The sequence below is a fragment of the Haliaeetus albicilla genome, chromosome 8 (assembly GCF_947461875.1).
Source record: "Haliaeetus albicilla chromosome 8, bHalAlb1.1, whole genome shotgun sequence".
Lineage (NCBI taxonomy): Eukaryota > Metazoa > Chordata > Aves > Accipitriformes > Accipitridae > Haliaeetus > Haliaeetus albicilla.
This window is the reverse complement of record NC_091490.1, coordinates 41,439,378-41,465,122: the sequence shown is the minus strand read 5'-3', so window position 1 is coordinate 41,465,122 and position 25,745 is coordinate 41,439,378. Positions and strand designations below refer to the sequence as shown.

At 64.6% G+C, this 25,745-nt stretch overlaps 4 protein-coding genes across 9 annotated transcripts; 3 read left to right on the top strand and 1 right to left on the bottom strand.

Moving 5' to 3' along the window:
• Positions 1–98: 98 nt before the first annotated feature.
• On the top strand, positions 99–1,920 carry LRG1 (leucine rich alpha-2-glycoprotein 1). Its single transcript, XM_069790277.1, has 2 exons — positions 99–330; positions 506–1,920. Exon 2 carries the CDS (start codon positions 515–517, stop codon positions 1,526–1,528), a length of 1,014 nt encoding a protein of 337 aa, XP_069646378.1. The 5' UTR covers positions 99–330; positions 506–514; the 3' UTR covers positions 1,529–1,920.
• Positions 1,921–2,659: 739 nt separating this feature from the next.
• LOC138686540 (perilipin-3-like) lies at positions 2,660–6,470 on the top strand. Of its 2 annotated transcripts, none has more exons than XM_069790270.1 (8): positions 2,660–2,734; positions 3,654–3,712; positions 3,794–3,989; positions 4,273–4,355; positions 4,449–4,680; positions 5,252–5,445; positions 5,535–5,648; positions 5,729–6,470. In XM_069790270.1, the coding sequence occupies exons 2-8, from the start codon at positions 3,665–3,667 to the stop codon at positions 6,179–6,181; spliced, it is 1,320 nt and encodes a 439-aa protein (XP_069646371.1). In that variant the 5' UTR covers positions 2,660–2,734; positions 3,654–3,664; the 3' UTR covers positions 6,182–6,470. The 2 variants fall into 2 exon arrangements, with proteins under 2 accessions (XP_069646371.1, XP_069646372.1); XM_069790271.1 differs by having other exon boundaries at positions 2,661–2,734; positions 5,759–6,470.
• A 936-nt stretch (positions 6,471–7,406) lies between these two features.
• LOC138686541 (perilipin-3-like) lies at positions 7,407–10,462 on the top strand. Its single transcript, XM_069790272.1, has 8 exons — positions 7,407–7,484; positions 7,738–7,798; positions 8,204–8,399; positions 8,684–8,766; positions 8,858–9,155; positions 9,302–9,492; positions 9,581–9,703; positions 9,790–10,462. The coding sequence occupies exons 2-8, from the start codon at positions 7,745–7,747 to the stop codon at positions 10,132–10,134; spliced, it is 1,290 nt and encodes a 429-aa protein (XP_069646373.1). The 5' UTR covers positions 7,407–7,484; positions 7,738–7,744; the 3' UTR covers positions 10,135–10,462.
• Positions 10,463–13,000: 2,538 nt separating this feature from the next.
• Positions 13,001–24,697, bottom strand: HDGFL2 (HDGF like 2). 5 transcript variants are annotated; one of them, XM_069790264.1, is made up of 16 exons: positions 24,563–24,697; positions 21,713–21,789; positions 21,491–21,629; positions 19,420–19,599; positions 18,871–18,987; positions 18,632–18,703; positions 18,248–18,395; positions 17,950–18,025; positions 17,565–17,850; positions 16,758–16,852; positions 16,159–16,229; positions 15,699–15,769; positions 15,366–15,467; positions 15,055–15,268; positions 14,202–14,325; positions 13,001–13,979 (listed from the first exon to the last, which is right to left on the bottom strand). In XM_069790264.1, exons 1-16 carry the CDS (start codon positions 24,632–24,634, stop codon positions 13,883–13,885), a joined length of 1,941 nt encoding a protein of 646 aa, XP_069646365.1. In that variant the 5' UTR covers positions 24,635–24,697; the 3' UTR covers positions 13,001–13,882. The 5 variants fall into 5 exon arrangements, with proteins under 5 accessions (XP_069646365.1, XP_069646366.1, XP_069646368.1 ...); XM_069790265.1 differs by having other exon boundaries at positions 13,001–13,976; XM_069790267.1 differs by having other exon boundaries at positions 16,758–16,846.
• Positions 24,698–25,745: the final 1,048 nt, after the last annotated feature.

Here is a 25,745-nt window from a genome sequence, read left to right as displayed (position 1 = left end):
CTCAGTTTCCCCCATGCGGGTGTACCAGCACCACGTGCTGCCCATGGTGTGGTGGGTGCTGGGGTGCCATAAAGTCCCCGAGAGGGGTGAGGGTGGAAGGGGGGGTGAGTGTCACTACTGTGTCCCTCGAGAGCCGTGGGGTGCAATGGGGATACGGGGACACCAGCACCCTGATCCTCCCCCGGATGCCAGCGCCCTGTGAGCTGGCAGCGAAAGCGGCGATTTCCCAACCGGCACGTGAGGCCGAGCCACCAACCCCCCCCCCCGGGGGTGACAGCCACCGAGGGAGACAGGACGGTCCCCGAGGAGCCTCGTTGGCCGGTTGGGAAGGTGAGAGCAGGGCTGGGGGGCTCGGAGTGGGACCAGGGAAAGGGGGGGGGACATGGGAGGGTCAGGGCATCTGCCTGCCTGCAGCCATGGCCTGCCCACGCCGGGGGGGGGGGGGGGAAACCGGCAGCGGGAGGGCTTGCACAACCCTCAAGTGACGACGGCCGCCTGCTCGCAGCCCAGTGCCATGATGCCACCGGGCCGGATCCTGCCACCGCTGCCGCTGCTGCTGGCGCTGCTACCGCTCGGCCTCGCCGTGCCGTGCTCCCCCCAACCCAACGTCACCCGTTTCGTCTGCACGGAGCCCACCCTGAGCACCTTCCCCGCCGGGCTGCCCCCCACCACGCTGGCCGTCTCGGTGGAGTTCACGGCGCTGGCCGTCCTCCTCCCCACCGCCCTGGCCGGGCTGCCCCAACTGCAGGAGCTCCATCTTTCCTCCAACCGCCTCGCCACCCTCCCCGAAGCCCTCCTGCGCCCCGTGCCCACCCTGCGCGTCCTCGACCTGACGGATAACCTCCTCGCCGATCTCCCCACCGGCATCTTCGCCGGCACCGGCGACCTCCAGCACTTGGTGCTGCGGGGGAACCGGTTGCAGGAGTTGCAACCCGCCTGGTTCCGGCACCTTCCCCAGCTCCAGTGGCTCGACCTGGCTGCCAACGCCTTGGCGGAGGTGCCACCGGAGGTTTTCCGCCCTCTGCGTTCCCTCCGTAGCCTGGATCTCTCCCACAACCGGCTGGCATCCCTGGCACCGGACGCGCTGGCCGGGCTGCGGGCGCTGGAGCGGCTCGACCTGGAGGGGAACCGGTTGGGCACGCTGCCGCCCGCCGCCTTCGCGCCCGCGCCCGCCCTTCGCCTCCTCTTCCTCCAGGATAACGAGCTGCGGGAGCTGCCCGCCGGCATCTTCGTCCCCCTGCGTCATCTTCGTGTCCTCGACCTGGCGCGTAACCGGCTGCGGACGCTGGAGCTGCCCCCCCGACCCCCCGGCTCCGCGTTGGACCTCGACATCTCGGGCAACCCCTGGGTCTGCGAGTGCCCGCTGCTGGCGCTGCTGCGGCGGGCGGCCCCGCGGCTCACCGCCACCCGCGACACCCTCTGCGCCAGCCCCGCGCCCCACCGGGGACGGGAGGTGGCCGCCGTCAGCCGGGTTGGGGACGCGGGCTGTGAGCCCAAGGGGGACGGGCAACCCCTGGCAGACCCCTAGGCAAGGGGCTTGGCGTCACCGGAGTCACCTCCCTCCCTGCCACTCTGTCCCCAGCTGAGATGAGCTGGGGAAACTGAGGCAGAGAGGCAGGGGCGCAGCTGTCCCCATCCTGACGGCCCCCGTCGCCGTCCCATGATGCCCATCCCATGACGCCCATCCCAGTGGCCCCCAGCCCCTTCCCACCCGGCTCAGGCTGTCCCACGTCCCCGTCACCGTCCCGCCTGGCACCCATCCCTGTCCCCACCGCTGTCCCACATCCCCGTCACCGTCCCGCCTGGCACCCATCCCTGTCCCCACCGCTGTCCCACGTCCCCGTCACCATCCCGCCTGGCACCCGTCCCTGTCCCCACCCCACAAGAGCACATTAAACACGGTCACTTGGTGCCACCGCACGCTTTCTCCTGTGTCCTGTCCTGTGAAGTCCCCAGGGATAAGGCAGCGATGGGCACCATGTCACCCACCCGTGCCCGTCCCACACCCACTGTGTCCCCTGCCCGTTCCCAGCCGGCTCCCCCACGGGGCCACCCCCTGGGATTGCCCACCACCCTCTGGTGTTGCTCACCCCCTGGGTGACACTGCTGTCCCCTGGCCTGAGCACCCACAGGGACTGGGGGAGACTGGGACCTCTGCTTGGCTTGGGGACATCTGGCTTGGGGACATCTGGCTTGGGGACATTTGGTGTTGGAGATGCTTGGCACGGTGACACCTCGTGTTGGGTCACTTGGCATGGGGACACTTGGCATGGAGAGGTTTGGGCTGGGGACACCTGACGTGGGGTCACTTGGTGTGGGGACACTTGGCGAAGGGACACCGGGGGGGGGGGGGGACACACGACGGGACACTTGGCACAGGGAGGTGGCTGGGGGCCCCCTGGCCGCCCACCCGGGACGGGGTTCCCGAGGTGTCCCCGGGGGGGGAGTTTGGGACGTTGCGGAGCCTCCGGGGCAGGATCGGGCCCCCCCCCGAGCCCCGTCGCGATCCCACGTGGGGGCCCCCACGTGGCGGCACCCCCCCACCCCCCCCCAAAGCCCGCCCCACCCCCTCGGGCCCGCCCCTCCTCCTAATTGGTGGCGACACCTCCCTCCCCTTCGCTGATTGGTTCCCGCCGCCAACTATGAATCCGGCTCTGGGCGGGGACCGACGATCGCGACCGGGGATCGCGATCACGACCGGGGGTCGCGACAGACCCCCCCACGGCCCCCTCCCGTAAGTGCGGTAGTTGGAGGGTGGAAAACGGGCCGGGGGAGGGGGGGTCCGGGGGTTCCCTCGGGGGATCCGGGAGTTCCCCGGGGGGGTCCGGGGGTTCTCGGGGGGGTCCGGGGGTTCACGGGGGAATCCGGGGGTTCCCCGGGGGGGGGGCGGCTTCACGCAGGACAGCAGGGACTGAGGGGGGGTCCCCCAGGTGTCCCCTGCCTGTCCCCCCTCCGGGATGGGTGCCCCCGGAGCACCCCAGGGACCCCAAGGGGACCTGCCCCCCCCCCAGGACTTGCCCCCCCCCGGGGTGCACAGGGCCAGGCGGCGGGGGGGGGGGGAAGCAGGGCAGAGACACTGCCGTGTCCCCCGTGGGACCCAGGGTGCAGCCATGTGGCAGTGGGACCCCCCAAAGGGCAAAGACCCTGCGGGGGGGGGGGAGGTACTGGGTGGGGGGGGCTGCCGGCTGCTCCCTGCGGGGGGTCCTGGGGCTGCCCCGGCCGAGGGGACAGTGACCGGTGGCACGTCCTCAGCGCAGGCTTGCGAAAGGGGAATCCAGCCCGGCTTCCGGCTGAATCACCCAAAAACCCTTCCCGGCCCAAAAAGGGGATGGGGGGACCCAAGAGGGGATGGGGGGACCCAAGCCCACCACATCCCAGCAGGGCAGGAGGCCAGTCTCATCCCCAAACCCCTTCCAGACCCCCCATGACATCCCCTTGAAGAGCTCGGAGGCTTCTGGCTGCCTCCCACTCATGTCACGAGTTGATGGGTCTCAGCCCTCGGAGGAGTAGGGGCTCTGGAGGGGCGTGCTGGGGGGCTCGGCCCCACCAAGTGCTGCTTTCCTCGGCATGGTGAGGGGCGGCCATGGGGCTCAGCCACCCCGGGGGTCCACACCGGGCTCAGCCACCCCGTGATCTTTCTCTTCCCGCTGCAGCCGCTGCTGCCATGTCGACCGAAAACTCTGTGCCGGCAGAGGATGGGCAGGAGATGAAGGTAGGGGTGCAAGGAGGGTGGTGGTGGTGGGGGTCTACAGGCATCGCTGGGGTCCCGGCTCACCGCCATCCCCCCCGGCAGAGCGTGGTGAGGCGGGTGGCCAGCCTGGCCCTGGTGAGCTGTGCCTGCGGTGCCGTCTCCACGGCGTACGCCTCCACCAAGGAGAGCCACCCCTACGTCAAGTCCGTCTGCGACGTCGCCGAAAAGGGGGTGAGGACGCTGACGGCGGCGGCGGTCAGCGGGGCCCAGCCCATCCTCACCAAGCTGGAGCCGCAGAGTGAGTGGGGCTGGGGGGGGACGGGCAGCACCCCGTGGGTTTTGGGGTGCCCGAAAACTGGCCCCAGCAGAGCTCTTGTGAGGCAGCAGGGTAGGGAAAAGCTGTTCTCTCATCTTCAGTTTTCACCACCAATAAACACACCTGCAAAGGGCTGGGAGGCTGGAGGAGAAGCTGGGGGTGGGGGGCAGCACCCCGTGAGTTTTGGGGTACCCTAAAAACTGGCCCTAGCAGAGTTCTTGCAAGGCAGCAGGATATTAAAAACCGTCTATTTTCACGTCTCCAGTTTCCACCGCCAACGAATACGCCTGCAAAGGGCTGGATAAGCTGGAGGAGAAGCTGCCCATCCTGCAGCAGCCCCCGGAGAAGGTAACGTCTCCCCTGGGGGACACGGAACGGGGTGGGGGGGCCAGCGCTGGGTGAGGTGCTGGGACAAGGCGTCCCTCTGCTGTCCCCTCCCAGGTGGTGGCAGGGACCAGGGAGCTGGTGTCGTCCACCGTGAGCGGCGCGGTGGGCCTGGCCCGCGGCGCGGTGCAGGGCGGCGTGGAGAGGACGCGCTCGGCGCTGGGCACCGGCGTCAGCACTGTGGTGGACTCCCGCGTGGGCCGGCTGCTGGCCACGGGGGTGGACACGGTACTGGGAAAATCGGAGGAGCTGGTGGAACGATACTTGCCTGGGACGGACGAGGAGCTGGGTGAGTGTTGACTGCGCCGTGTTGGAAACCATCTCCCAAATTTGGGGGTGCCCGGCACCCCAACCCCATTGCTCAGCACCGCCCCGGCATCGCTTGCACCCGCTGCTCCTGCTTAGCCCCCCGCGGGGGTGCCTGGGCAGCTCTGCCGTGCCAGGGCAGCGCCGAGCCCCACGCGGTGCCCACGGCCACCGCGACACCGCGCGGGGGACGGTCCCCACTCGGTGGGAACCCGAAGCCGGGGAACACGACGCTGCGGTGGGTGAACTCTCACCTGGAAACCAGAAAGCAAATATAGCCCCGCTCCGCCCGCCCCGGGTATTTATAGCTCGGCATCGGGTAGTGGTGGGCAGAACTGGCCCCGTGTCACGACAGAGGTGACCGGAGAGGCCATCTGGCTTTTTGGTGACTCCTCCACATGACCCGGTGGCCAAGCATCCCGTGGGTGGGCACCCCTGCGTCCCTGCGACAGGGCACGGAGCTCGGGGGTTTCATCCCAGCGCCGGCAGCGGGATGCTCTGGTGCCCGGCACGGGATGGTCCGGCCACGCGGTTCTCACCCCCTGGTCCCACAGTGGCAACGGCGGCGGCAGGCGTGGAGGCGGCCACGCCGGAGCGGCAGAGGCGGTGGCAGAGCTACTTCGTCCGCGTGGGCTCGCTCTCGGCCAAGCTGCGGCACCGAGCCCTGCGGCGCTCGCTGGGTGAGCTGCAGCGGGCACGGCACAGCGCCCAACAGGTCCTGGCCCAGCTGCACCACATCATCGAGCTGGTAAGGATGTGGCGGGCACCGTGCCAGCCCCGTGCCAGGCCGGCACCCCCCCACCCGGTGTTCTCCCACCCTGCTGTCCCTTCCCCTAGATCGAGCACGGGCGGCAGGGAATGGATGGGTCCCTCTACGGTGCCCGCCAGCATCTCCACCGCATGTGGCTGGAGTGGAGCCACCAGGATGCCGTGCCCACGGAGGAGAGCGAGGTACGGGGTGGGGGTACCACGGAGGACACCGAGATATGGGGTTCCGAGGGGGGCCGGGCAGGAGGACCATCGCACCCCAGGGTCGCCACTGCCCGCTGGCTGCCTTGCAGGTTGAGGCGTGGACGCTGACCATGCTGCGTGGGCTCCTGCGCCAGCTCCACGCCGCCTGCACCCGCCTGGCCGCCGGCGCCTGGGGTTTACCCAGCAGCATGCAGGAGACGGTGGGACACGTCCGGCACGGCGTGGAGGGCGTGCAGGCTTCCCTCTCCCACGCTCACTCTTTCCACGACCTGTCGGGTTTGGTGCTGGCGCAGAGCCGGGAGACGGTGATGCGGGCGCAATTGAGCATCGACGAGCTGCTGGAATACGTGGGGCAGCACGCGCCCCTGCCGTGGCTGGTGGGACCCTTCGCCCCGGCGCTGGTGGAGTATCCGGAGGATTTCCCCATTGAGATGGCCAAGTGGGAGGGTTGTATCACCGTGGGGGGGACGCACCAGGTGCCCACTCCCTCACGGCTCTGCAGCCAGCGCTGAGCCACCGAATTTGGGGGAGCGCCCACCCGCCTGCGGCGGCGAACCCCATCCCCACCGGGGACGCGGTGACGATGGACTCGGCGACCCGGCGTGGGACCACTGACGCCGCAGCTGGGGACTCGTTCAGGGAGGGAGGGGACGGTGGCACATGGAGGACACGGCGTGTGCCCAGCCCTGTCCGTCCGGGGCTCCCCGCGGTGTCCCCGAGCCGGGGGAGCGTCGGGATTTCTTGTCTTAACGGCTTCAAAGCACTTTAACGAGGAAGAAAACAACTTTTTAGGCCTTAAAATGACTCCCAGCCTGTAGCACCGTCTGCGGCAGAGCCACCACGTCGTGCCGGCCTCGCCGGGGGACTCGGCAGGGGTGGCAGAACTGGGGGCCACGGGGTGATCCCACGGGGAGGGTTTCGCCGTTGGGGTGCTGGGCTGGGGAGAGCGAGGCGGGTGCCGGTGGGGTGCTGGGATGGAGGGTGCCGGCGGGGTGCCGGGGCTGCTGGACTGTGAACCGCGGCCGTGTGGCACTGGACTTCGTCCTGGTTATCACCGCCACGGGGCTGGGCCCGGAGCATCCCCGACATTGCGCGTGCAGCGGGGTGCCACTGGGTCCCCCGGAATTCTCCGTCTTCCTGCCACCAGCACCCACTGGGACCAGTCTGACCTTCTCTGCTGGGCAAGTTGGGGGGGGGGGGGGGGCGCGGGGGAACACTGGGAGCCCCGTGCTGGGGGATCCCCCCCGAGGGGAGGGGGGGATCAGTGCCTGATCTGTCCGGGGGGGGTCAGTACAACCCGATCTCGGTGGGAATCTGGTCCCGGGTGGGGGGGTTCCCTGTCCTGGGGGGGGGTCAGTACAGCCCGATCCCGGTGGGAATCTGGTCCCGGGTGGGGGGTTCCCTGTCCCGGGGGGGTCGGTGCAGCCCGATCCCGGTGGGAATCTGGTCCCGGGTGGGGGGGTTCCCTGTCCCGGGGGGGTCGGTGCAGCCCGATCCCGGTGGGAATCTGGTCCCGGGTGGGGGGGTTCCCTGTCCTGGGGGTTGGTCAGTACAGCCCGATCCTGGTGGGAATCTGGTCCCGGGGGGGGGGGGGTTTCCCTGTCCCGGGGGGGTCGGTGCAGCCCGGCCCGGGGAGGGGGGGGCGGTCCCGGTGCCAGTCCCGGTGCCCCCAGCGGGTCGGTGCTCCCGGACCGCCCCGGGCCGGCCCCGGCTGGGCGGGACCCGGTCACATGCGCTCGGGGCCGGGCTCCGGGGCTATATAAAGGCCGGTGGGGAGGGAAGGGGCGAGCCCAAGGGTTGGTTTGGCTTCCGGAGGTGAGAATACGGTCCCGGTCCCGGTCCCGGTCCCGGTCCCGGTCCCGGTCCCGGTCCCGGTCCCGGTCCCGGTCCCGGTCCCGGTCCCGGTCCCGGTGGCTTTCTGGGACACCCCCCCCCCCCCCCCCCCCCCGTCCTTTGGGGGCTCCAAATGGGTGAGGGGTGTCCTGGGGGGGTAATTTTGGGGTTCCCCCATCCTGGGGGGGGTCTGACCGCACTCACGGTCTGTGTTGTGTGTGTGTGTGTCCCCCAGTCCCACCATGGCCACCAGTGAGCCCGGGGAGGCACAGCCCAAGGCGGAGGAGCAGCAGCAGGTCAGTGGGGGTAAGGGGGGAGTTGGGGGGGGGGGGGGGGGGGTCTCCAGGGGGTCCCTCCTTGGGGCCAGGACTTTGGGTGATCCTACCCTTGGGTGGGCTTGGAGAGGCCTCGGAGTACCCCAAAGTCATCCTTGGGGACACACGGTGGCCCCCATCCCCTATGAGATTTGGGGCTCCCTCACCCCACCCACACACACGTGTGGTCCCCTGGGACTCTCCGTCCTCCTGCCACTGGCACCCACTGGGACCAGTCTGACCTTCTCCACTGGGCAAGTTGGGAGGGAATGGGGAACACAGGGAGCCCTGTGCTGGGGGATCCCTGTCCTGGGGGGTTCAGTGTGGGTGTAGCCAGGGTGGGGAGGGGGGACCCACACACTCATCTGGACCCCTTCGCACCCCCAGAGCATCGGGACGCGGGTGGCCAACCTGCCCCTGGTGAGCTCTGCCTACGGCATGGTCTCCACCGCCTACGCCTCCACCAAGGAGAGCCACCCCTACGTCAAGTCCGTCTGCGACGTCGCCGAAAAGGGGGTGAGGACGCTGACGGCGGCGGCGGTCAGCGGGGCCCAGCCCATCCTCACCAAGCTGGAGCCGCAGAGTGAGTGGGGCTGGGGGGGGACGGGCAGCACCCCGTGGGTTTTGGGGTGCCCGAAAACTGGCCCCAGCAGAGCTCTTGTGAGGCGGCAGGGTAGGGAAAAGCTGTTCTCTCATCTTCAGTTTTCACCACCAATAAACACACCTGCAAAGGGCTGGAGAGGCTGGAGGAGAAGCTGGGGGTGGGGGGCAGCACCCCGTGAGTTTTGGGGTACCCTAAAAACTGGCCCTAGCAGAGTTCTTGCAAGGCAGCAGGATATTAAAAACCGTCTATTTTCACGTCTCCAGTTTCCACCGCCAACGAATACGCCTGCAAAGGGCTGGATAAGCTGGAGGAGAAGCTGCCCATCCTGCAGCAGCCCCCGGAGAAGGTAGTAGGGTGGGGTGGGGTGGGCAAACACACTCAAGGTGTTGTCGTCCCCCCCAGCGCTGCTTAACAGAGGGTTGTTCCCCCCCCACCAGCTCATCTCGGACACCAAGCAGCTTGTGACCTCCACGGTGACGGGGGCCAAGGATGTCCTGACCAGCACCGTGGCTGGGGCCAAGGACGCGGTGACCAGCCGGGTGACGGGTGTGATGGACATGACCAAAGGAGCCGTGCAGGGCAGCGTGGAGCTGACCAAGTCGGCGGTGAGCAGTGGTGTCAGCACCGTCATGGGCTCGACCGTGGGCCAGATGGTGGTGAGCGGGATGGGCTCTATGCTGGAGAAGTCGGAGGAGCTGGTGGACCATTACCTGCCCATGACGGATGAGGAGCTGGGTAAGGAGCTGATCACAACCCCCTGGAGATGTGTCATGGGCTTAGGGGTCCCCTTGGAGAGAGGTGGGTAGAGCCTGGGCAGAGCGATGTTGGCTCTACAGGGGGTTGGTAGCGGTGGGGCCACTTCAGCAGCTCCTCTCCCACAGCCAAACTGGCCACGGCCGTGGAGGGCTTCGAAACGGAGCAGCAGAAGCAGCAGCAGAGCTACTTTGTGCGCCTGGGCTCCCTCTCGACCAAGCTGCGGCACCGAGCCCTCCAGCACTCGCTGGGCAAGCTGCAGAGCGCCCGCCGCAGCAGCCAGGACGTGCTGGCCCAGCTCCAGCGCACCCTCGACCTGGTAGGACCCATCCCTGTGTACATTCCCCCCCATATACCACCCTGGGGTTGCAGCTCCCCCACGCACCAGGCTCTGCCTTTTCTCCCAGGTGGAGCACCTCAAGCAGGGCATGGACCAGAAGCTGCAGGGAGGGCAGGAGAAGTTGCAGCAGATGTGGCTGGAGTGGAGCAAGAAGCAACCGGATGGTGGCAAAGACCTGGTGCCACCAGAGGTAGGTTAAGGGCAGGGGGACCCTGGGGTAAGCCAGTGTCCCCCCCCTGACCCTTCACCACCTCTTTGTGTCCCCCCTCCTTGCAGCAGGTGGAGTCGGGCACCCTGGTCCTGCTGCAGGGCTTGACACAGCAGCTCCAAAGCTCCTGCCAGCCCTTGGTGTCCAGCCTCCAGGGTCTCCCCACCAGCATCCAGGACACGGCAGGGCAGGTCCGGCAAAACGTGGAGGAGCTACGGGCAGCCCTCGCCTCCGCTGCCTCCCTCCAGGATGTGACGGGCAGCGTGCTGGCCCGAGCCCGTGCCCACGCCACCAAAGCTCGCCAGCTGATGGACGAGCTGGTGGAGCACGTGGCCCACAACACCCCCCTGACCTGGCTGGTGGGACCCTTTGCCCCCTCAGGCCAGCGCCTGGTGGACCTGGAGATGAAATAGCAGCTTCTGGGGTGGGGTGATATTAGTGTGTCCCCTGCCAAGCCTCGTTAGGAGCATCTACTAACCCCTGCCTGGCCCACCTTGCCTATAACCTTAGTGCCTGACTATACGGGGGACCCCTCCTGCCTGCCCTGTGTGCAGCTCTGTCCCTTGTCCCCTGTGCCAGGGAGGTGCAGTAACGTGCCTTGGTTCCCCCCAAGTGCCTCTCGAGGTCACCTCCAGCCCCCGGCTGGATCCCCCGTGTCCCTTTGTCCTCGGTGCCTTCAAGCCCCTGGTCTTGTAGGGTTGGGGACGGCTCGTGAAGCAATAAACTCTGGTTAGTTTTGCACTGGACTGAGGCTTCTTTGGGGGGGTGGGGGAGATAGGGTGGTGGTGGAGGTCCCTATGGCTGCATCCCACTTCAAGCAGGGGCTAAGTGATGATGTCATAGCCCTGCCTGACCTCACAGGGGCTGGGAGGCACTGAAGGGGAGAGCCTGGTGCTGAACCCCCAGGATGCCAGCCTCTTCCCCCTCTCCCTGAGCAGAGCCCTTGGCTGAGGGTGAGTGAAGGGGGGGGTGCTGGAGGAACATCCCCATCCCTCCTAGGCCTGAGGACCCTCATGTCCCGGGCCCCACACCCATTTCAAGCTGAGCAAAACCCCCTGGCCTGTCCCTTGCCCTAGTGGGACCAGGGCTGGCCTGGAGCAGAATGCCCCCAGCCCAAGGGGCACAGACAAGCCCATCCTGGGGGGCTCAGGCAGCAGGGTCTGGCAGTGGGGTGTGCAGGGTGGGACCTTTAATCCCACTGGGAGCAACAGGCAGCACCCTCTGCCCCCCCCCATCCCATGCAATGTCACCCACCTCCCCAGTGACGATAGCCCCAGGGCACCGTTCTCCGGCATGGGGCTGCAGCGTTGACAGCAGCAGGTCCATGTGGGGGCTGAGCTGGACCCCAGGGCCCCCCCAGTGTAGCTCAGCCCTTCACCCTTCACAGCTTGCCATGAGCTGGCTGCCCACCCATCCTGCCAGCAGCTCCCCCATGCACCCCAGAGGTGATGGGCACCGAGGCCAACTCAGACCGCCTCCTGGGCAACCCCCCCCGGGCTGCCCTGTGGGCATTGGGGCTCCATGGCACCCACCTGCACCCCAGGTGTCAGCCCTGTGCCCCCCAGAGCTGCCTGGGACCCCCGTGGATGAGGCCACCCCGCAGCCATCCCAGCAGGTACCCTGTCCCTGGGGGCTGTGCCCCTCCTTGGGGTCCCGCAGGTCCCTGGAGGGGACGGTGGCAGCATCTCAGGGGTGCATGTCTGACGGCAGCCCCCATGCCCCCCAGGCTGCTGCAGGTTCTGCCCCGAGGGGTTCCCCCACTGTGCAACTGGGAGTCCCAGAGGACACCAGTTCCAGCATCCCCTCGGTTGTGGCCACCCCTGGGTGAGAGGCAGGCAGGTAAAAGAAGACCCCGGGATGCTGCTGTGGGGTCCCTGTGTCCCCCTCACCGCAGGATGATGCTGGGACCCAGCATCCCATGTCCAGCCCTTCTTTCCCCACAGTGGACGAGGCTGCGGAGGGGCTGGATTCGGCCTCGGCAGGGATTCTCCAGCACGGCTGCCTCCTTCCCCTCGGCTCCCTCTCCGGTGACGCCAGGAGCCGAGCCGTGGCCTTGGTGCAGCAGAAGCAGCTGGACACTCCTCACTGACTTGCCCAGCTCCGGCACATCCTTGACGTGGTAAGAGCCGCCGGTTCACGGTGCTGGGCTTGGAAGGGGGATCCCCCCACCCCAGGAACCCCCCATACCCACGGTGCCGTTCCTCCCGCAGCTGGAAGCCATGCAGCAAAGCTCGGAGCACAACAGCCAGGAGACGCAGCTATGTGGGAACAAGGCACAGGCAAAGCCCTGCCCATCCCCTGCTTCTCCCGGTACCCAAGCAAGGCCGGCCGAGGGGTGTGGGACCCCCGCGATGTTGCCGGGGCAGGCGCTGGTCGTGAGTCGGACGCTGGCGCAGGACCTGCGGGATGCCTTGGTGCAGCTGCGGGCTCAGGTCAGGCAGCTGCCAGCCCTGCTGCAGCAGGCAGCGTGGCGAGCCCAGCGCGGCGTGGCCGAGCTCCACGGCACTTTCAGCCGGGTCGAGTCCCTCTGGGAGCTTCTGGGGACCGTGGTGGCCCGAGGACGTGATGTGGTGGCCCAGGCCTGGGAGGCACTGGTGGTGCCGTGGCTGGAGGCTGTCGCCGAGGCTGCCGGCATAGCAGTACCACGCGCCGCTCCGCCGCACCCCCAAACCTAGGGGTGCCCCAAATACAACCAGCCACAGCCCCCCCTCCTGTGCGAGGGTCTGAACCCTTGCTGCATCCTCAGTGGCACCAACACGGCTCTGCTCACGTTCATGTCTGCGTCTCGGTGTTATTCTGTCCCCCAGTGCTGCCATCTGCGACGATGGCAATGAGGGAATTTGGGGTGGGGGAGGACAGACAGCTTGACCTCGTATCCACCTTTAAATCCCCCCTCCTGGGCAGGAGGTGACACGTCCCAGTGTCCCCATCCACCTTCCCCAGCATTGGGGTCTGGGTTGCCAACCCCCACGTCTCCCCAGCCTGGGGAATGGGGCTGAGCGCCAGCCCTGCACCTGGCAGCAGCATCCATCTCACCCCATCTCAACCCCCGCCTCCCGCTTCCCGGCAGTTGGGCAAGAGGCACGCGGGGTTTTTTTTGGGTTTTATTTGGGTTTTGTTTACGGAGGGCTGGAGCATGAAATCAGCCCCGGAAAAAAAAAACCAACCACCAAAACAAACCAAACAACTCTCCCCAGGGCAGGGTTACAGCAACAGCAGCCTCAAAGTGGGGTCAGGGCATCCTCCTCCACGGCACAAACAGGACTCAAGGACGCAGCGTCTGGTTGAGCTGGGAACATCTTTATTTTACATATACAAAAGCTTCGGATCTTTGCAAAAGAGCAGCCAGCCAGCCAACGATGCTGCCCAGCACAAGGCAGGATGCTGCCATGGTTCAGTCCCTCCCTGGGTGAGTTAGGAGAGAATACACAATTTTTACTCTGTTTTTAACCCAAAAGCTGGTGCCCAGCCCTGCTGCCTCCCCTGGAGCAGAGGGACCTAGCTCCAGCAGCTGCCTCCAGCCACAGAGAAGACGATGGTGGGGAAAGGGGCTCGGAACAGCAGGGAGAAGCCCCAGCGGCAGAGGCAGAGCCCAGCACAGGCGCTGGAAAATCAAGCAGAAAGCAGCCCGGTTTGGCTGTCCTGCTCCCCTTGCCAGGGCCCAGCTGGGACAGGGACACCCATGGGTGCCTGGTCCTGGCTCATAGGGTGGGCCAGGGCCAGAGGACAGGGGGGGACCCATGGAGGGAGGTTTCCAGTCCCAGCCCTGGGCAGGGGGATGCTCCTACCCTCCCCTCGTCACAGTCAGCGATGCCTCAAGAAACAGACACTAGGGCTCCTTGTATTTTTCATTAAAAAACCCTTTATATTCATTTCATGGCGGTTGAAATCACAAGAAATTAGGTAGGAGGGAAAACCAAAAAAAAAAACCAACAACAAAAAAAAAAAACCAAAACAAAAAAAAAAAAGAGGGGACAAGTACAGACAACCAGCACAGCCCCCCCGCGGTCGGTGCTTTCGCAGGGCCGGGGGCACAGGACAAGACCTAGGACATCAGCTACTGTGTGACTTAGTGAAGTAACTCAAGCAGGGGATGAGGCAGAGGCCAGTCTCCCTTCGCAGCCCTTCTGCCTCCTCCTCCTCCGGGCGGGAGCTGCTTCCTCAGCTCTCCTCCACGTCATCCACAGCCTCTGACTCCCCGCGAGCCTTCTCCCGCTCCGGCCCGGCTCGCTCGGCCTTGGGATAGTCCTGCACGCTGCTGGGGGAAGAGCACAGGCACGTCAGCGAGCGTCTCCCCTGCCTGTCTGCCTTCCCCTGCTTGTGGCAGTCTCTCTCCCGCACCCCAGGTTCCTTCCCAAGCTGGGAAAAGCCTGACAGAACCCACAAGACCCCCTCCTCAAATCATAAGAGAGCCTAGCTTGGATGCGCATCAGATCCAGGGGAGCTCCCGAGACCCCAGCTCTGCCCTTCACACTCTCACTTGTTGTGGGTCTCCTCGGCAGACGCCTCCGGCTCTCTGGCTCCCGGCCCTTGGCTTTTGTCCTTCTCCTCTGTGCCCTCCACTTTTTGGGACAGGGATTCACCGTTCACAGGACCTGACAAGTCTAAAGTGAAGAGAGAGGGTCAGACACTTGGGTCCCCATGGTGGACCTCATTGATCCCGACCCATGAGGGGCTGGGCAAGCCGAGGACCCATGGCCACAGGTTGTCCCCATACAGGCAAGGGACATCCAGCCAAGACCGAGGGGACCCCAGGTCTGGCCTGACCCTGATAGCTACAAGAAGGGCCCCAAAGGCTCCATCTCCCAAGCTCAGAGGCAGACATCAGAGTGGATTTTCCCCATGAGCTCCTCTGGGAAGGCTCTTGCAGCATCACCAGGACGACCCCAGGCAGGGACCCGGCTACGAGGATGGAAGATCCCAGTCACCAGCTGCCTGCGCAAGAGCCTGAGCCAGTGTCCAAGGGCGTCTCCACATTCCTCTGTCTCCCCGGTGCCTTGGACCAGCGCTCAAGCTGGCAGCAAGGAGCCATCCTGGCCCAAAAATCAGCCCAGAGGCACCCACAGCCAGGGCGTAGGCGTTGAGGTTTGCCCTCTGCTCTCACTGCCACGAGCATTCAATATTCAGTCCTTTCCCACTCTTGGCACTCCAGCAAACAAGGGACTGGAGGTGCCACGCAAGGCTGCCGATCCCCTCCACCACTGAGGCCAAGAGCCACCCCTGTTCGTGTCCCAGGTCCCCAGCAGGATATGTCATGCCCTGAAAAGGGCCCCGGGATTGCTACATGCCCGGACAGAGCAGGGAACAGTCCCAAGACGTGCAGGGAGCATTACCAGCATTCGTCTCCTCTTCACCCTTCTCATTCCGTGTCTCCCCTCCTGACAGCTTCTCCTGGCCCTTCTCCGCCTCCCCCTTGTCCTTCTCAGGCCCGGCTTTGTTGGCTTTCTGGATCGCCTCCATCTTTGGTCCCAGGACACGCGACTTCAATCGGGTGTAGACTTCGGCAGCCTTCTCCATCACGTCCTTGTTTGCTTTATAGCGACGGATCTGCCCCAAAAAGAGAAAGGAGGAATGCCCTTAGAGCTGGGGTGGCCCAAGCAGGCTCCTCGCTCCCTCCAGGGAGGGACTCAGCCCTCTGCCCTACCTTTTTCAGCGTAGCCACCACATCGGTGTGCTTCTGGAGGATGTGAGAGGTGACCTGGAGCGTGCCCAGCTCCTCTAGTGCATTCAGACACCGCTTGATGTCCTGCAAGGATGGCACCAAGATCAGAAGCTGCCTGGAAGTCTCCCCGTGGGCACCTGGGGCAGCGCTGGATGCAGCACAGTCCCCTAATGCCACCCAGCATCCGGAAAGGCAAGAGGAGGCTCAGCCAGGCTGAGCACCCCCAGGTATCGCAGCTGGACAAGGCTAATGTGGTGGCCAAGGACACGATGAGCAGGGACCTCCCAGGCCAGGCCAATGTTCTCGGGTGCTCACCGGGTTATCCACCTTCAGGGCAAACTTGATCTCACTGTGAAGTTTCTGAAGTTTCTCTTCGACTGTGGGCTCTGGAGCAGCAAGAGAGACAGGCCAAGGCATCAGGCCACCGGAGGAGAGCACAGCACTGCCCAGAGCCCAGGACCTCTCCCCCAGCAAGGATTTGGTTTCCTCCTGCATCTCCAAGGTCAAACACAGCCCCAGGGGCCTCTCTGAAGAGGATGGGTTGGGGTGTGCCAAGATTGGGAGGGGATGTGAACAGGGAAGCTCACTGTCTCTGCACACCCTTTAAATACTTTCCATCACGATGCTGGGACCACAGCAGCGCTGGGAAAGACCCCGGCACAACCACGCTGATCCCTGTAGGAAAGATCCCTCCCCCTCCCTGGGATGGGGGAACCAACCCTAGATCCCTTCTCTCCCTCTCCTCCCCTCTGTGATGGCAAGCAACGTCTCTCACCCTTTTTCTTCTCCATCCTCCTTTCGGGGATCAGGTCAGATTTCTTCCGGCCTCGTTCCACTTTCAAAGGTCTGTGGGAGGAAAAGGAAAGAGGCAAGATCGTTCAGGTGAAATCTCCTGCTCACCACTGGGCTAACAAAAAGGGTGATGACACACGTCAGCGTATCCCCCCTGCCTGCCCGACGGAGCGAGCCAGGCAGCAGAGCCCTGCCACACTCCACCCACGCTTTCACACACATCTCCCAGCTTGCAGGCAGACAGGAGCCCTGAGACAGCAGCTCCCCCATGCCCCAGCTTCTTGGGATTGCAGAAAGGCAAAGCCCCAAAGCAGTACCCCAAGGATCTTCCCCTACAAGACAGAAAACACCAGGGAAGCTCAGCCTGGTGCCCCCCAGCACCTCCTCCAGCCCCTTCAGCTCTAGGAAGCAGGAGGGGAGGTAAGAGCCCAGCCCCTCCACGGGTGCTGCTGGCCCAGGGGCAGCTCCACGGGAGCCCCATGCCCACCCCGGGGTGTCAGCCAGGGAGGGCTGGGCAGCAGCAGAGGAACGGCCCTGTCCCCAGAGGAAGAAAGCGCCGACGCGGGGAGGGGAGATGCTGACTTGTTCCGTGGTTTCTCCTCTGCTCGGCCCCTCTTCTCCTTCTGATTTGGTTTCCTTGACAACTCTGAGGGCTGCTTCTTCGCCGGCTTCTTTACCTTGGAGGAGAGAACAATGCAGGCGAGAGAGGCAGAGCCCTCCCTGCTGCAGGAGGGAGACAGTGCCACGGCCACAGCTGGGCACAATCCAGCAATGCAAGCGGCCAGCACCCATCACACCACTGCTGCGAGGCGGTTTGGGTGCAGGACCATCCCCCGCACGGGATAATAAAAGGACTCAGGTTGCAGCACAGCGGTGTGCTGCTCCAAAAGTAAATATCCTCGTACTTCAAGCGGCCCACCCAGCCTGCTATACCTGACTGCCAGACCCACGCGTCCTTCCAGACCTCAAGATCTTTGTGCTGCTTTCCTGGCTCCCCCTCCACAGGGAGGAACTCGCCAGACTAAAAGGGTGACCTTGCCTCTGACCACGGGCAGCATGGTTCTTAAAAGCCCTCTGCAACCCTTCCCTGTGCTTCAGCCGAATCTGGCTGATGCTCTCCCAGGCTCTGGGGAGGACAGCAGAGCAAATCCGATGACTGTGGTGAGAGGGAAAGCATCATGGAGACGTGAGACCCACAGCTGGATGGGGCATCCTGAGCCAGGAGAAGAGCTCCCATTTGCAAGGCATATGGACACGACTTCCCAGTGCTGCATGGGCCACCCCAGGGTAACGCAAGACCAAGACAGCAGGTCTCTGCTACTTCTGGAGGTCCCGGCTGACCTGACAGGCTCTCTGTTTGTCCCTAGCTCCCCACAGCTCTGCACTCACCTCTTTCTCCAGCTCCAGTTCAGAGTCCGAGGAGGACGGGGCCTTGGCCCGGCCCTTCCGGCCCTTTTTGGCCACCTCATCCTCTGCACTGCTATCCGAGTCCGAGTGCACCTCCTCGCCCTTCTCCGCTTTCTCCTTCCTCTTCTCTTTCTCCTCCTTCTCCTGCTCCCGGAGCCGGCGGATCTCTTCCTCCTGCTCCCTCTTCCTCTTCTCCTCCAGCTCCCGCCGTCGTTCTTCATCTCGCCTCTTCCACTCGCTGATGCGATCCACATCGCTATCGCTATCACTGCAAAGCACAGAGCACGCTTGGACCCCTTGTGCGGAGGGGAGGCAGGTGAGCCTCCAAGCCCAGCCCCAAGGGTGATGGTGTCCCAGCTGATCTCACCTGTCGCTGCTGGAGCTGGTCGGGACACGCTCGGGCTTCGGTTTCCTACCACGGGGCTTGGGAGGGGGTTTCTCAGCTGCAAAACAACAGGAAGATGTTCAGCAGGAGCCCTAGTTGTCCCTCTGTTAAAACAGCCCCAAACTGGGGGGGCAGAGGGCTGTTCAGATATGGGCTGCAAGGTGTCCACAACAACAGGAGACCCCAGAGCCTCAGGAACCCCCAACCTCACATGCTCTCCGGTCCCCTGAGGGAGCCAGCAGTGGCCCAGGGGTGGTAGAAGAAGCTTCCTCGGTGTTACCTGGCTTCCTGCCTCGTGGAGCCTTCTTCACAGACACATCCGAGTCCGAATCAGAGTTCGAGTCCGACTTGGTCATGTCCACAGTCGCGTTTCCCATTTCCGAATCCGAGTCCACTTTGGAGTCTGAGTCAGAGCCAGATTCCACTTTCTGCAGGCACAGAGCAGGGTTGGACCGGGGGGGTGGCAGTGGCTCAGCAGCGTGCCCCGCATCACAGCAGCACGGGGCCCAACCGGGTCACTGAGGGATCGGCAAGGTCCCTCCTAGCACTGAACCTATGTCCAGCCCGTGGCAGAGCCCTGCCACCCCCTGCTCCCCCCTCCAGCAGCGCAGACCCCAGACTCCTCTCCAGCTTCCCGCTGCACTGAAGACTGGGAGTCTTTTACCTTCTTCTTCCTCCCCCCTGCCGGCATCCTCCGGGGAGCCCTGGCCACTGGCTTCTTCTCAGGAGTGAAGTCCTGGAGGAAAACAGATAGGAAGAAATGGGGAAGAGTCTCATGATGGTTTCAGAAGCCCGACAGGTTCCCTCAAGCCACTGCTCCCCCCAGACAGCAATGCTCTTCCTCCAGCCCTTTCCCCACCGCCCTGCCACCCTCCATGCAAGCGTATCCCCAAATCCTCTCACCTGGTCACTGTTTTTTTCCGACTCAGAAGACGTTTCTGAGTTCTCCTCTTCTGTCAGGGAGGGGCTGCCCTGATCCAGGTCACTGGAGGATTTCCGAGGCCGTTTTGCTACTGGCATCTGATACACGACAAGTGAGAATGTGAGAGCAGCCCACTCCCCCTCCACCCATAACAGAAAGCCAACGCTTGGTTGCTGAGAAGGGGCTTTGCCCAACTCTTCCTGACCAGCCCTGCGAGAGCAGCCACGTGCACTCAGAAGAGCAGTGCCATTCTTCCTGGCTGTAAACCACACCAGGACTTGGCCATCCCACCATCTCAAAGACAACATGAGACAGCTGTGAGACCCCCAAACCCACACTGAACCCCATTTCCCACTGGAGAATCCAGAGGGAGTTGGTTTTTTCACCGCCTCCGGACACGGTGGGTTTGACATGCTACGTGGTAGAAGGCAGCTGCAGCTCAGTGGTGGACCCAATGACCATATCGATGTCCTCCTGACCAGGACATCCTCTCATCCCCGCTGTGTGAAACCGCCTCAGCCCACACTCACTTTCATAGCCAGCGATTTTCGCTTGAGCCCGCTGTGGTCGCTGCCTCGATCCGAGTCCTCATCACTTTCCATTTTCTCTGTGGCGACTGCAGCCATGGCAGCGTCTTCCTCATCATCACCTGCGTCGCTTCCCCCCATCGGGTCATTCTCAGGAACATCACTGTCCGAGGAGCTCGCAGGCTAAAGACAGCGGGGACGAGAGTTGTGTTATCGCCCCAAGGGGCCTGTTGCACATCAAGGGGAGAGGAGAAGGGGCACAAAAGGGTGACAAGCGATGGACGGCAGTGCTGAGCGGAGAGGTGTGCGTGCAGAGGAGCGTGGGGCAGCCTCCCATCCCAGCACAGAACCCTTAGGCATGACTCCGGACAACGTGACCAGCCCTTCAACGAGGATGCTCGGTCAACCCCCTTCTAATTCCCCTGCACCCTCTTCCCAAGGCCCCTCACGCACCAACCCAAGACCACGAGCAACACATTCCCTCTGGATCCCCCAGCTCGGCTTCTACCCACTGCTGCTGCCTCACTTCCCTCTCCCTCCCCATCCTCGCACTCTGCCAAAGACCCCCAGAGAAGCCTAGACCTGACAGCCCCTCTTGGGCAAGCGGACCCCAGCCCTCCTCTGCCCTAACGGCGCCAGACAAGCAGGGCTGGATGGCTTGGTTCAGCCTCTGCTCCGGCGCCAGGTAGCGGCCATTCTTCTCTGGTGGGCTGGCCGCCAGCCCTTGACTCGGGTCAGGCCTCTTCCTTCTCAGATGGCTTCACCCCACAGCACATTGCACGCCTTCCCCAGAGGAAAGGTCCACACGAGGAGTCCAGTGTGGCAGCCACCGCTATTCCCAGTTGGGATCTCCCGTGCCCTGTACCCTCACTCCCACGTAGTGGGAAGGTCTCCTGGCTTCTCACCAGCACATCGTGAGGCTCCTTGAGCAAGGACATCACACCCAAGGGGTTTCTTAGAGCTGGGATTCTTCCAACGCTGGAGCCTTCCTGCTAGAAAGCATCTCCTTGTCCTTGACTGTTCCTGATACCTTGCTTCATTTAGGTCTCAAAACCAAGAAAGACCTCTACTTCAGTCTCTTCTTCTGCTCCTTCAGGCATTTTGGCCACAAGATGCAGTTGGTGCTGGTGAACCCTCAGCCTTGCTGGAGCCGTTGGTGTCACCTCGGTCCCTCAATCACAGTAGGCCCCCTCACCAACAGGTTTCTTTCCCCTACTGGGAGTTCACGGTGGAGTCCCTGGACAAAGCAGGTGCTGCCTCCTTCACCATCACCAACCTCCCGCCCAACAAGCTGAAGTTGTTCTCCAGGTTTTCAAGCATCTCCATGGTCTCACCTTACCCTACATCTGCAGTCTTGGGTCCGACCATCTCCCACAGCTACTCAAACCACATCCTCTCTCCTGCACTGGCAGCGGCACAGCCGAGGGGGCTCATTCCCTGAGCCTGCCTACCTCCAGACCACCTTGTCCTTGTAGCTCACCTTAAAAACCTTCCTCTGCCTCTTCAGACCAACTGCCTATGAAGCTGCTTTGGACGCCTTCTTTGAAGATCGCTATACAATAAATTGTATCACACAATTATGGTTATGAAATGCCCACGCAAGCAATTGACAGCAAAGAGCCGTCTCCCGGCCTGCTCCGAAGCCCACTGAAGAAGCAGCCCAGCGGCTTTTGGCTCAGGACCTCAGAAGTGGATGAAGAGGGGGACTGCCCAACAGTCCACACACAGGTCTGGGAGCCGGGGACGAGCAAGCCTGAAGTTCTCGCTCTGATAATAAAATCCTCATGGTTTTGGGCAAGCGGCACAAAGCACATCCCCGGTTCCGCCTCAAAGATGGGGCAAAGGCATCTTCCTCCAGAGGAGGAGGAGGAGAGCTGACTCCCTCAGGAAGGGAGAGGGCAGGGAAGGGAAGCTACTTCAACCCCAGGAAAGCCGATGTGCGAGCTGGAAGCGCGTAGGCACCGTAGCAATGAGAAGCAGAGAAAGGAGGAGAGCGACTCGGAGGAAAGGAGAGATGGAGGCGCCGGCAGCCCACGTCCTCGCTGCCCCCCCGCCACGCAAGGCCCGCACTCACCGGAGGGGCACTGTAACTGGCGTGAGGGTTGTTCTGGATTTCCCACAATCCCTCGTTGAAGCCTTTTCTCTTGTTTGGTTTCCCATATTTGTCTTTATATTTTTCATAAGGGAAGAGATCTTTAGGGCCCAAGAAGGCGCTGGAGAGAAACAAAGCAGAGGTGAGCCCGGAGCAGAGGCAGCGGGGCAAAAAGCCCAGAGAGGGGAGCGAGGCAGCGCTTACGTCTCGTGGGTGCCGAAGAAGAAGATGGGGTACTTGTTCGGTGGGGGTTTCACAGCGCCGTCCGCGATGTCATCGATCTGAAAGGAAACCCAAAGCAGGAGGTGGTCAGAGAGAGCGGCTTGAGCACATCCTCTGCGAGGCACATCAGCCCCGGCTAGCAGCGTCGGCCTCCGGCACCCACACCCGCTTGGAGGCAAGCATGGCAAGAAAGCACCCGGATGGGGACCTTGCAACGCACAAGAGTCCCGCTGCGGCGTCAGGGCCCGGCGGGATCTCTAGAAGAGTAACAGAAGGGATCCGGCACGGATGCTCTACGGCTAGAGCTTGGCGCGAGGTCGTCTCTCCACCGCTGGGCTCAACGCCCAGGGAAACACGGGCCTTGTGCTACTCCCCAGAGATCCATCGCACAAGCCGCCTCGGGGGGGAACGCCCGAGGGAAGCCCCCTCCAGCCCAGGGTGGGGGGCGATTGCTCCAATGGGGCGGCCTGAGGGTCCTTCCTGGCTGGAGACCGGCCGCAGGAAAAGCCCCGCTGCCAGCGGGACGCGTGGGCCACCCCGTCTTCTTCCCACGCGCCGGCTCCAGCGCCCGTCTGTCTGCTCCACGTGGTCTGGGCTGCGAGCAGAGCTGCAGGCGGGAGCCTCGGGGTGCGCAGGGGCTGCCCCACGTGCTGGGGAGGTCTTCGGGGCAGAGGGCAGCCTTCCCCAAAAAAGCAAGCGAGCTAAAGCAGGAGGGGCTGCAGATGCTGGCAGCGCGAGGACTCTCCTGGAAGGACCAAGTCCTCTCAGCGCCAGGTCAGCCACGACAGCGCGGGGATGGCGGGGATGGCATCCTAGATCTCACGGCGTGGTGCAGCCAAGCATCGTCGTCTCCAGCACCCTGAGCCTCCCCGGTACCTGCCGGCCCCAATCCCACACGGCTTCCACCTGCCAGTCTCTTCCCATCGGACACATTCAGCGGATGAACCTGCCTCACCCTCAGCTGCCGTCGGGGACAACCGCAGACCCCCATCCGAGCCCCCGAGCCACCTCGCACTCCCCCGGTGAGCACGTCCTACACCGGGCCCCGCTCTGCCTGCTCCTCCAGGCGCCACCACGGCACAACGCTGTCACCCGGCCGGTGGGACCAGTCGTGACGGCGGGACCAGTCGTTCCCCACCACGCACGCTCCCTCGCCCCATCCGCGCCCCCCAAATCGCACCAGCACCCTCTGATCCTGCACCTCGCAAGCGCTCAGCAGCAGCCCCCCACACGCGTCACGTCCAGGCACTGTCCCCCTCATCCCCAACAACGGACAGAGCCCCAGACCCCAGCTCTGTCCCCGCCCCCGGCAAGAGGGTGGGTGACATCCAGGCAGGGAGCTGGGAAGGGGAACGGGAGTCTCTGGAGAGGCAGAGGTCTGCTGGGCAGTGGGAGGATGAGGATGGAGGGTGAAGGGCAGGACTCTTCTAGGATGCTGCAGCAAGGGGTGGGCTGTGGGGGGCACCCCTATGGGGTCGGGGTGCCTGGATCACCAGGGTCCCAGGGTGCAGCAGGGGATGGGGGGGTCTGTGGGGAGGGGGGAGGCAGGGGTCACCCCAGTAGGACAGAGGGTCCCCAGGGCAGGGGTCCTGGTGGGTGAAGCAGGGCTGAGGCCCTGTGCAGTTACCCCAAGGGGGTCTCCTCTGGGTGCAGGTCAAAAGGGAGAGCTCAGGTTGCCATTGGGACAGGAGGGGGGGTCATGGGTCCTCCTGCACAGGGTTGTGAAACACCCTCCTGGTGAGGGGTCCCCCAGGTCTCCCCCATCCCTTACCAGGTACAGGCACCAGTGTGGGACCCCCCACCTCTCCCTCGGTGGAGGTGCCAGTACGGGACCCCCCAGCTTGGTGCTGGGTCCCCTCCCAGTACAAGTTCCAGCGCGGGACCCCAATTCCAGTCCCGGACCCCCATCCCAGTCTGGGTTTCTTCATCCTGGTGCAGGTGCCCACATGGCAACCCCCTCCTGGGATCAAACCCCAGTTCCAGTATGGGTGGTGGTGTGGGAACCCCTCCACCCCAGTGCAGGGCCCCATCCTGGTACTGGGCTCTCATCCCGGCATGGGTACCCATATGAGATCTCTGTGCCAGTACTGAGCCCTCATCCCAGTATGGCTGCCATCACGGGGTCCCCCATTCCAGTACAGGACACCCCATTCCCGAACTGGATCCCCATCCCAGCATGGGTGCTGGAATAGGACCTCCCATCCCAGTATGGGACACCCCGTCCTAGTACCGGGTCCTCATCCCAGTACAGGTACCAGTACGAGAGCTCCCATCCCAGTACACGATGTCCCATCCCAGTACGGGTGCTGAGACGGGACTCCCCATCCCAGTATGGGCGCTGGGACGGGACTCCCCATCCCGGGACGGGACTCCCCACCCCAGTACGTGTGCTGGGACAGGACTCCCCATCCCAGTACCGGCTCCACATCCCAGGACGGATACCGATATGGGTCCGCCATCCCAGTATGGGACACCCCATTGCCGGTACCGGGTCCCCATCCCGGAATGGATGCCGTTATGGCATCTCCATCTCGGTATGGGTGCTGGTACAAGTCCCTCACGCCGCTACCGGGCCCCCATCCCGGTACGGGACATCCCATTACCGGTACCGGGCCCCCATCCCGGTACGGGTACCGTTATGGCATCTCCATCCCGGTACAGGCCCCCCCCCACCCCGGGACAGGAGCCGGTACATGTCCCCATCCCGGTACCGGCTCTCCCATCCCGGTACCGGCCCCCCATCCCGGTACCGGCCTCATATCCCGGTACGGGATCCTGCGGCCCGGCTCGCTCCCCCCCCCCTCCCGCGCCGGCGCGGTGCCGCGGTCTCACCCGGGCCGGCCAGTGCGGGTACCCCTTCATCTTGGCGAAGACGAGGTCTCCGGGCTTGAAGCTGTGCGGCATGGCGGCCGCGGGGCGGGGCGGCGGCGGCGGAGGCCCAGGCCGCGGGCAGAACCGGGCAGCGGGGGGGGGTGACGGGGGGGGGTACGGCCCGGCCCGCAGGATGTCCCACCTCCGCCCGCGGCGCCGATTTGCGTTGGCTAGTCGCCGCGTCGCTCCCGCCGCCTCGCCCAATAGGAGAGAGGCGAAGGCACGGCGGGATAACGGGATTGGGCCGCGCCGCCAGAGGCGCCGAAGAGGGGGGCGCTGAGGGGCGTGGCCAGAGGGGGGCGGGGGAAGGGGGGGGCCGAGGCTGGCGCTGGGGCTGGGGCGGTCAGGGGGGGGTGCGTGGGACGGGGCTGGGGGGGGACAAAGCTGTGGGGTGGGGGGTCAGGGTTATAGGGAGGGGGCAATAGGGTGGGGGTCAGGGCTATGGGGAAAGGGCTGTGGGGTGGGGGACAGGGCTTTAGGGTGGGGGACAGCTATGGGGAGGGGGCTGTGGATGGGGGACAGGGCTATAGGGTGCATGGCTATGGGCTGTGGGTCAGAGCTATGGGGAGAGGGCTGTGGGGTGGGGGACAGGGCTGTAGGGTGTGCTCATGGCTATAGTGTGTGGGTCAGGGCTATAGGGTGTGGGTCAGGGCTGTGGGGAGGGGGCTGTGGGGTGGGGGACAGGGCTGTAGGGTGCATGGCTATGGAGTGGGCGTCAGGGCTATGGGGAGAGGGCTGTGGGGTGGGGGACAAGGCTATAGGGTGGGGGACAGCTATGGGGAGGGGGCTGTGGGGTGGGGGACAAGGCTATAGGATGGGGGACAGGGCTATAGGGTGTGGATCAGGGCTATGAGGGTGTGTTCATGGCTACAGGGTGTGGGTCAGGGCTATAGGGTGTGCTCATGGCTATAGGGTGTGGGTCAGGGCTGTGGGGAGGGGCTGTGGGGTGGGGGCCAGGGGCTGGCCCAGGCTGAGTAGCCGGGTTAGCGCCTGCAGGGACAGGGAGGACAGGGCTGGGACCTGCGGGGGACACGGGGGACTTTGGCGGCAGGGGGTTTGCACCCCAGGGTGAGCTCTGACCCTGCCCCATCCACCACCCCAGCCTTGGCCCCCCCAGCCTGGGGACACAGTGGCCGAATCCCTG

Coding starts and splice junctions, on each gene's coding strand:
- LOC138686540 (XM_069790270.1), top strand. CDS start 3,665: ATGTCGACCGAAAACTCTGTGCCGGCAGAGGATGGGCAGGAGATGAAG. Junction 3,713..3,793: donor AGGATGGGCAGGAGATGAAG/GTAGGGGTGCAA, acceptor CCCCCCCGGCAG/AGCGTGGTGAGGCGGGTGGC. Junction 3,990..4,272: donor CACCAAGCTGGAGCCGCAGA/GTGAGTGGGGCT, acceptor TCACGTCTCCAG/TTTCCACCGCCAACGAATAC.
- HDGFL2 (XM_069790264.1), bottom strand. CDS start 24,634: ATGCCGCACAGCTTCAAGCCCGGAGACCTCGTCTTCGCCAAGATGAAG. Junction 21,630..21,712: donor TTCTTCGGCACCCACGAGAC/GTAAGCGCTGCC, acceptor GTTTCTCTCCAG/CGCCTTCTTGGGCCCTAAAG. Junction 17,851..17,949: donor ACCAGCTCCAGCAGCGACAG/GTGAGATCAGCT, acceptor TGTGCTTTGCAG/TGATAGCGATAGCGATGTGG.
- LRG1 (XM_069790277.1), top strand. CDS start 515: ATGATGCCACCGGGCCGGATCCTGCCACCGCTGCCGCTGCTGCTGGCG.
- LOC138686541 (XM_069790272.1), top strand. CDS start 7,745: ATGGCCACCAGTGAGCCCGGGGAGGCACAGCCCAAGGCGGAGGAGCAG. Junction 8,767..8,857: donor TGCAGCAGCCCCCGGAGAAG/GTAGTAGGGTGG, acceptor CCCCCCCACCAG/CTCATCTCGGACACCAAGCA. Junction 9,156..9,301: donor CATGACGGATGAGGAGCTGG/GTAAGGAGCTGA, acceptor CCTCTCCCACAG/CCAAACTGGCCACGGCCGTG.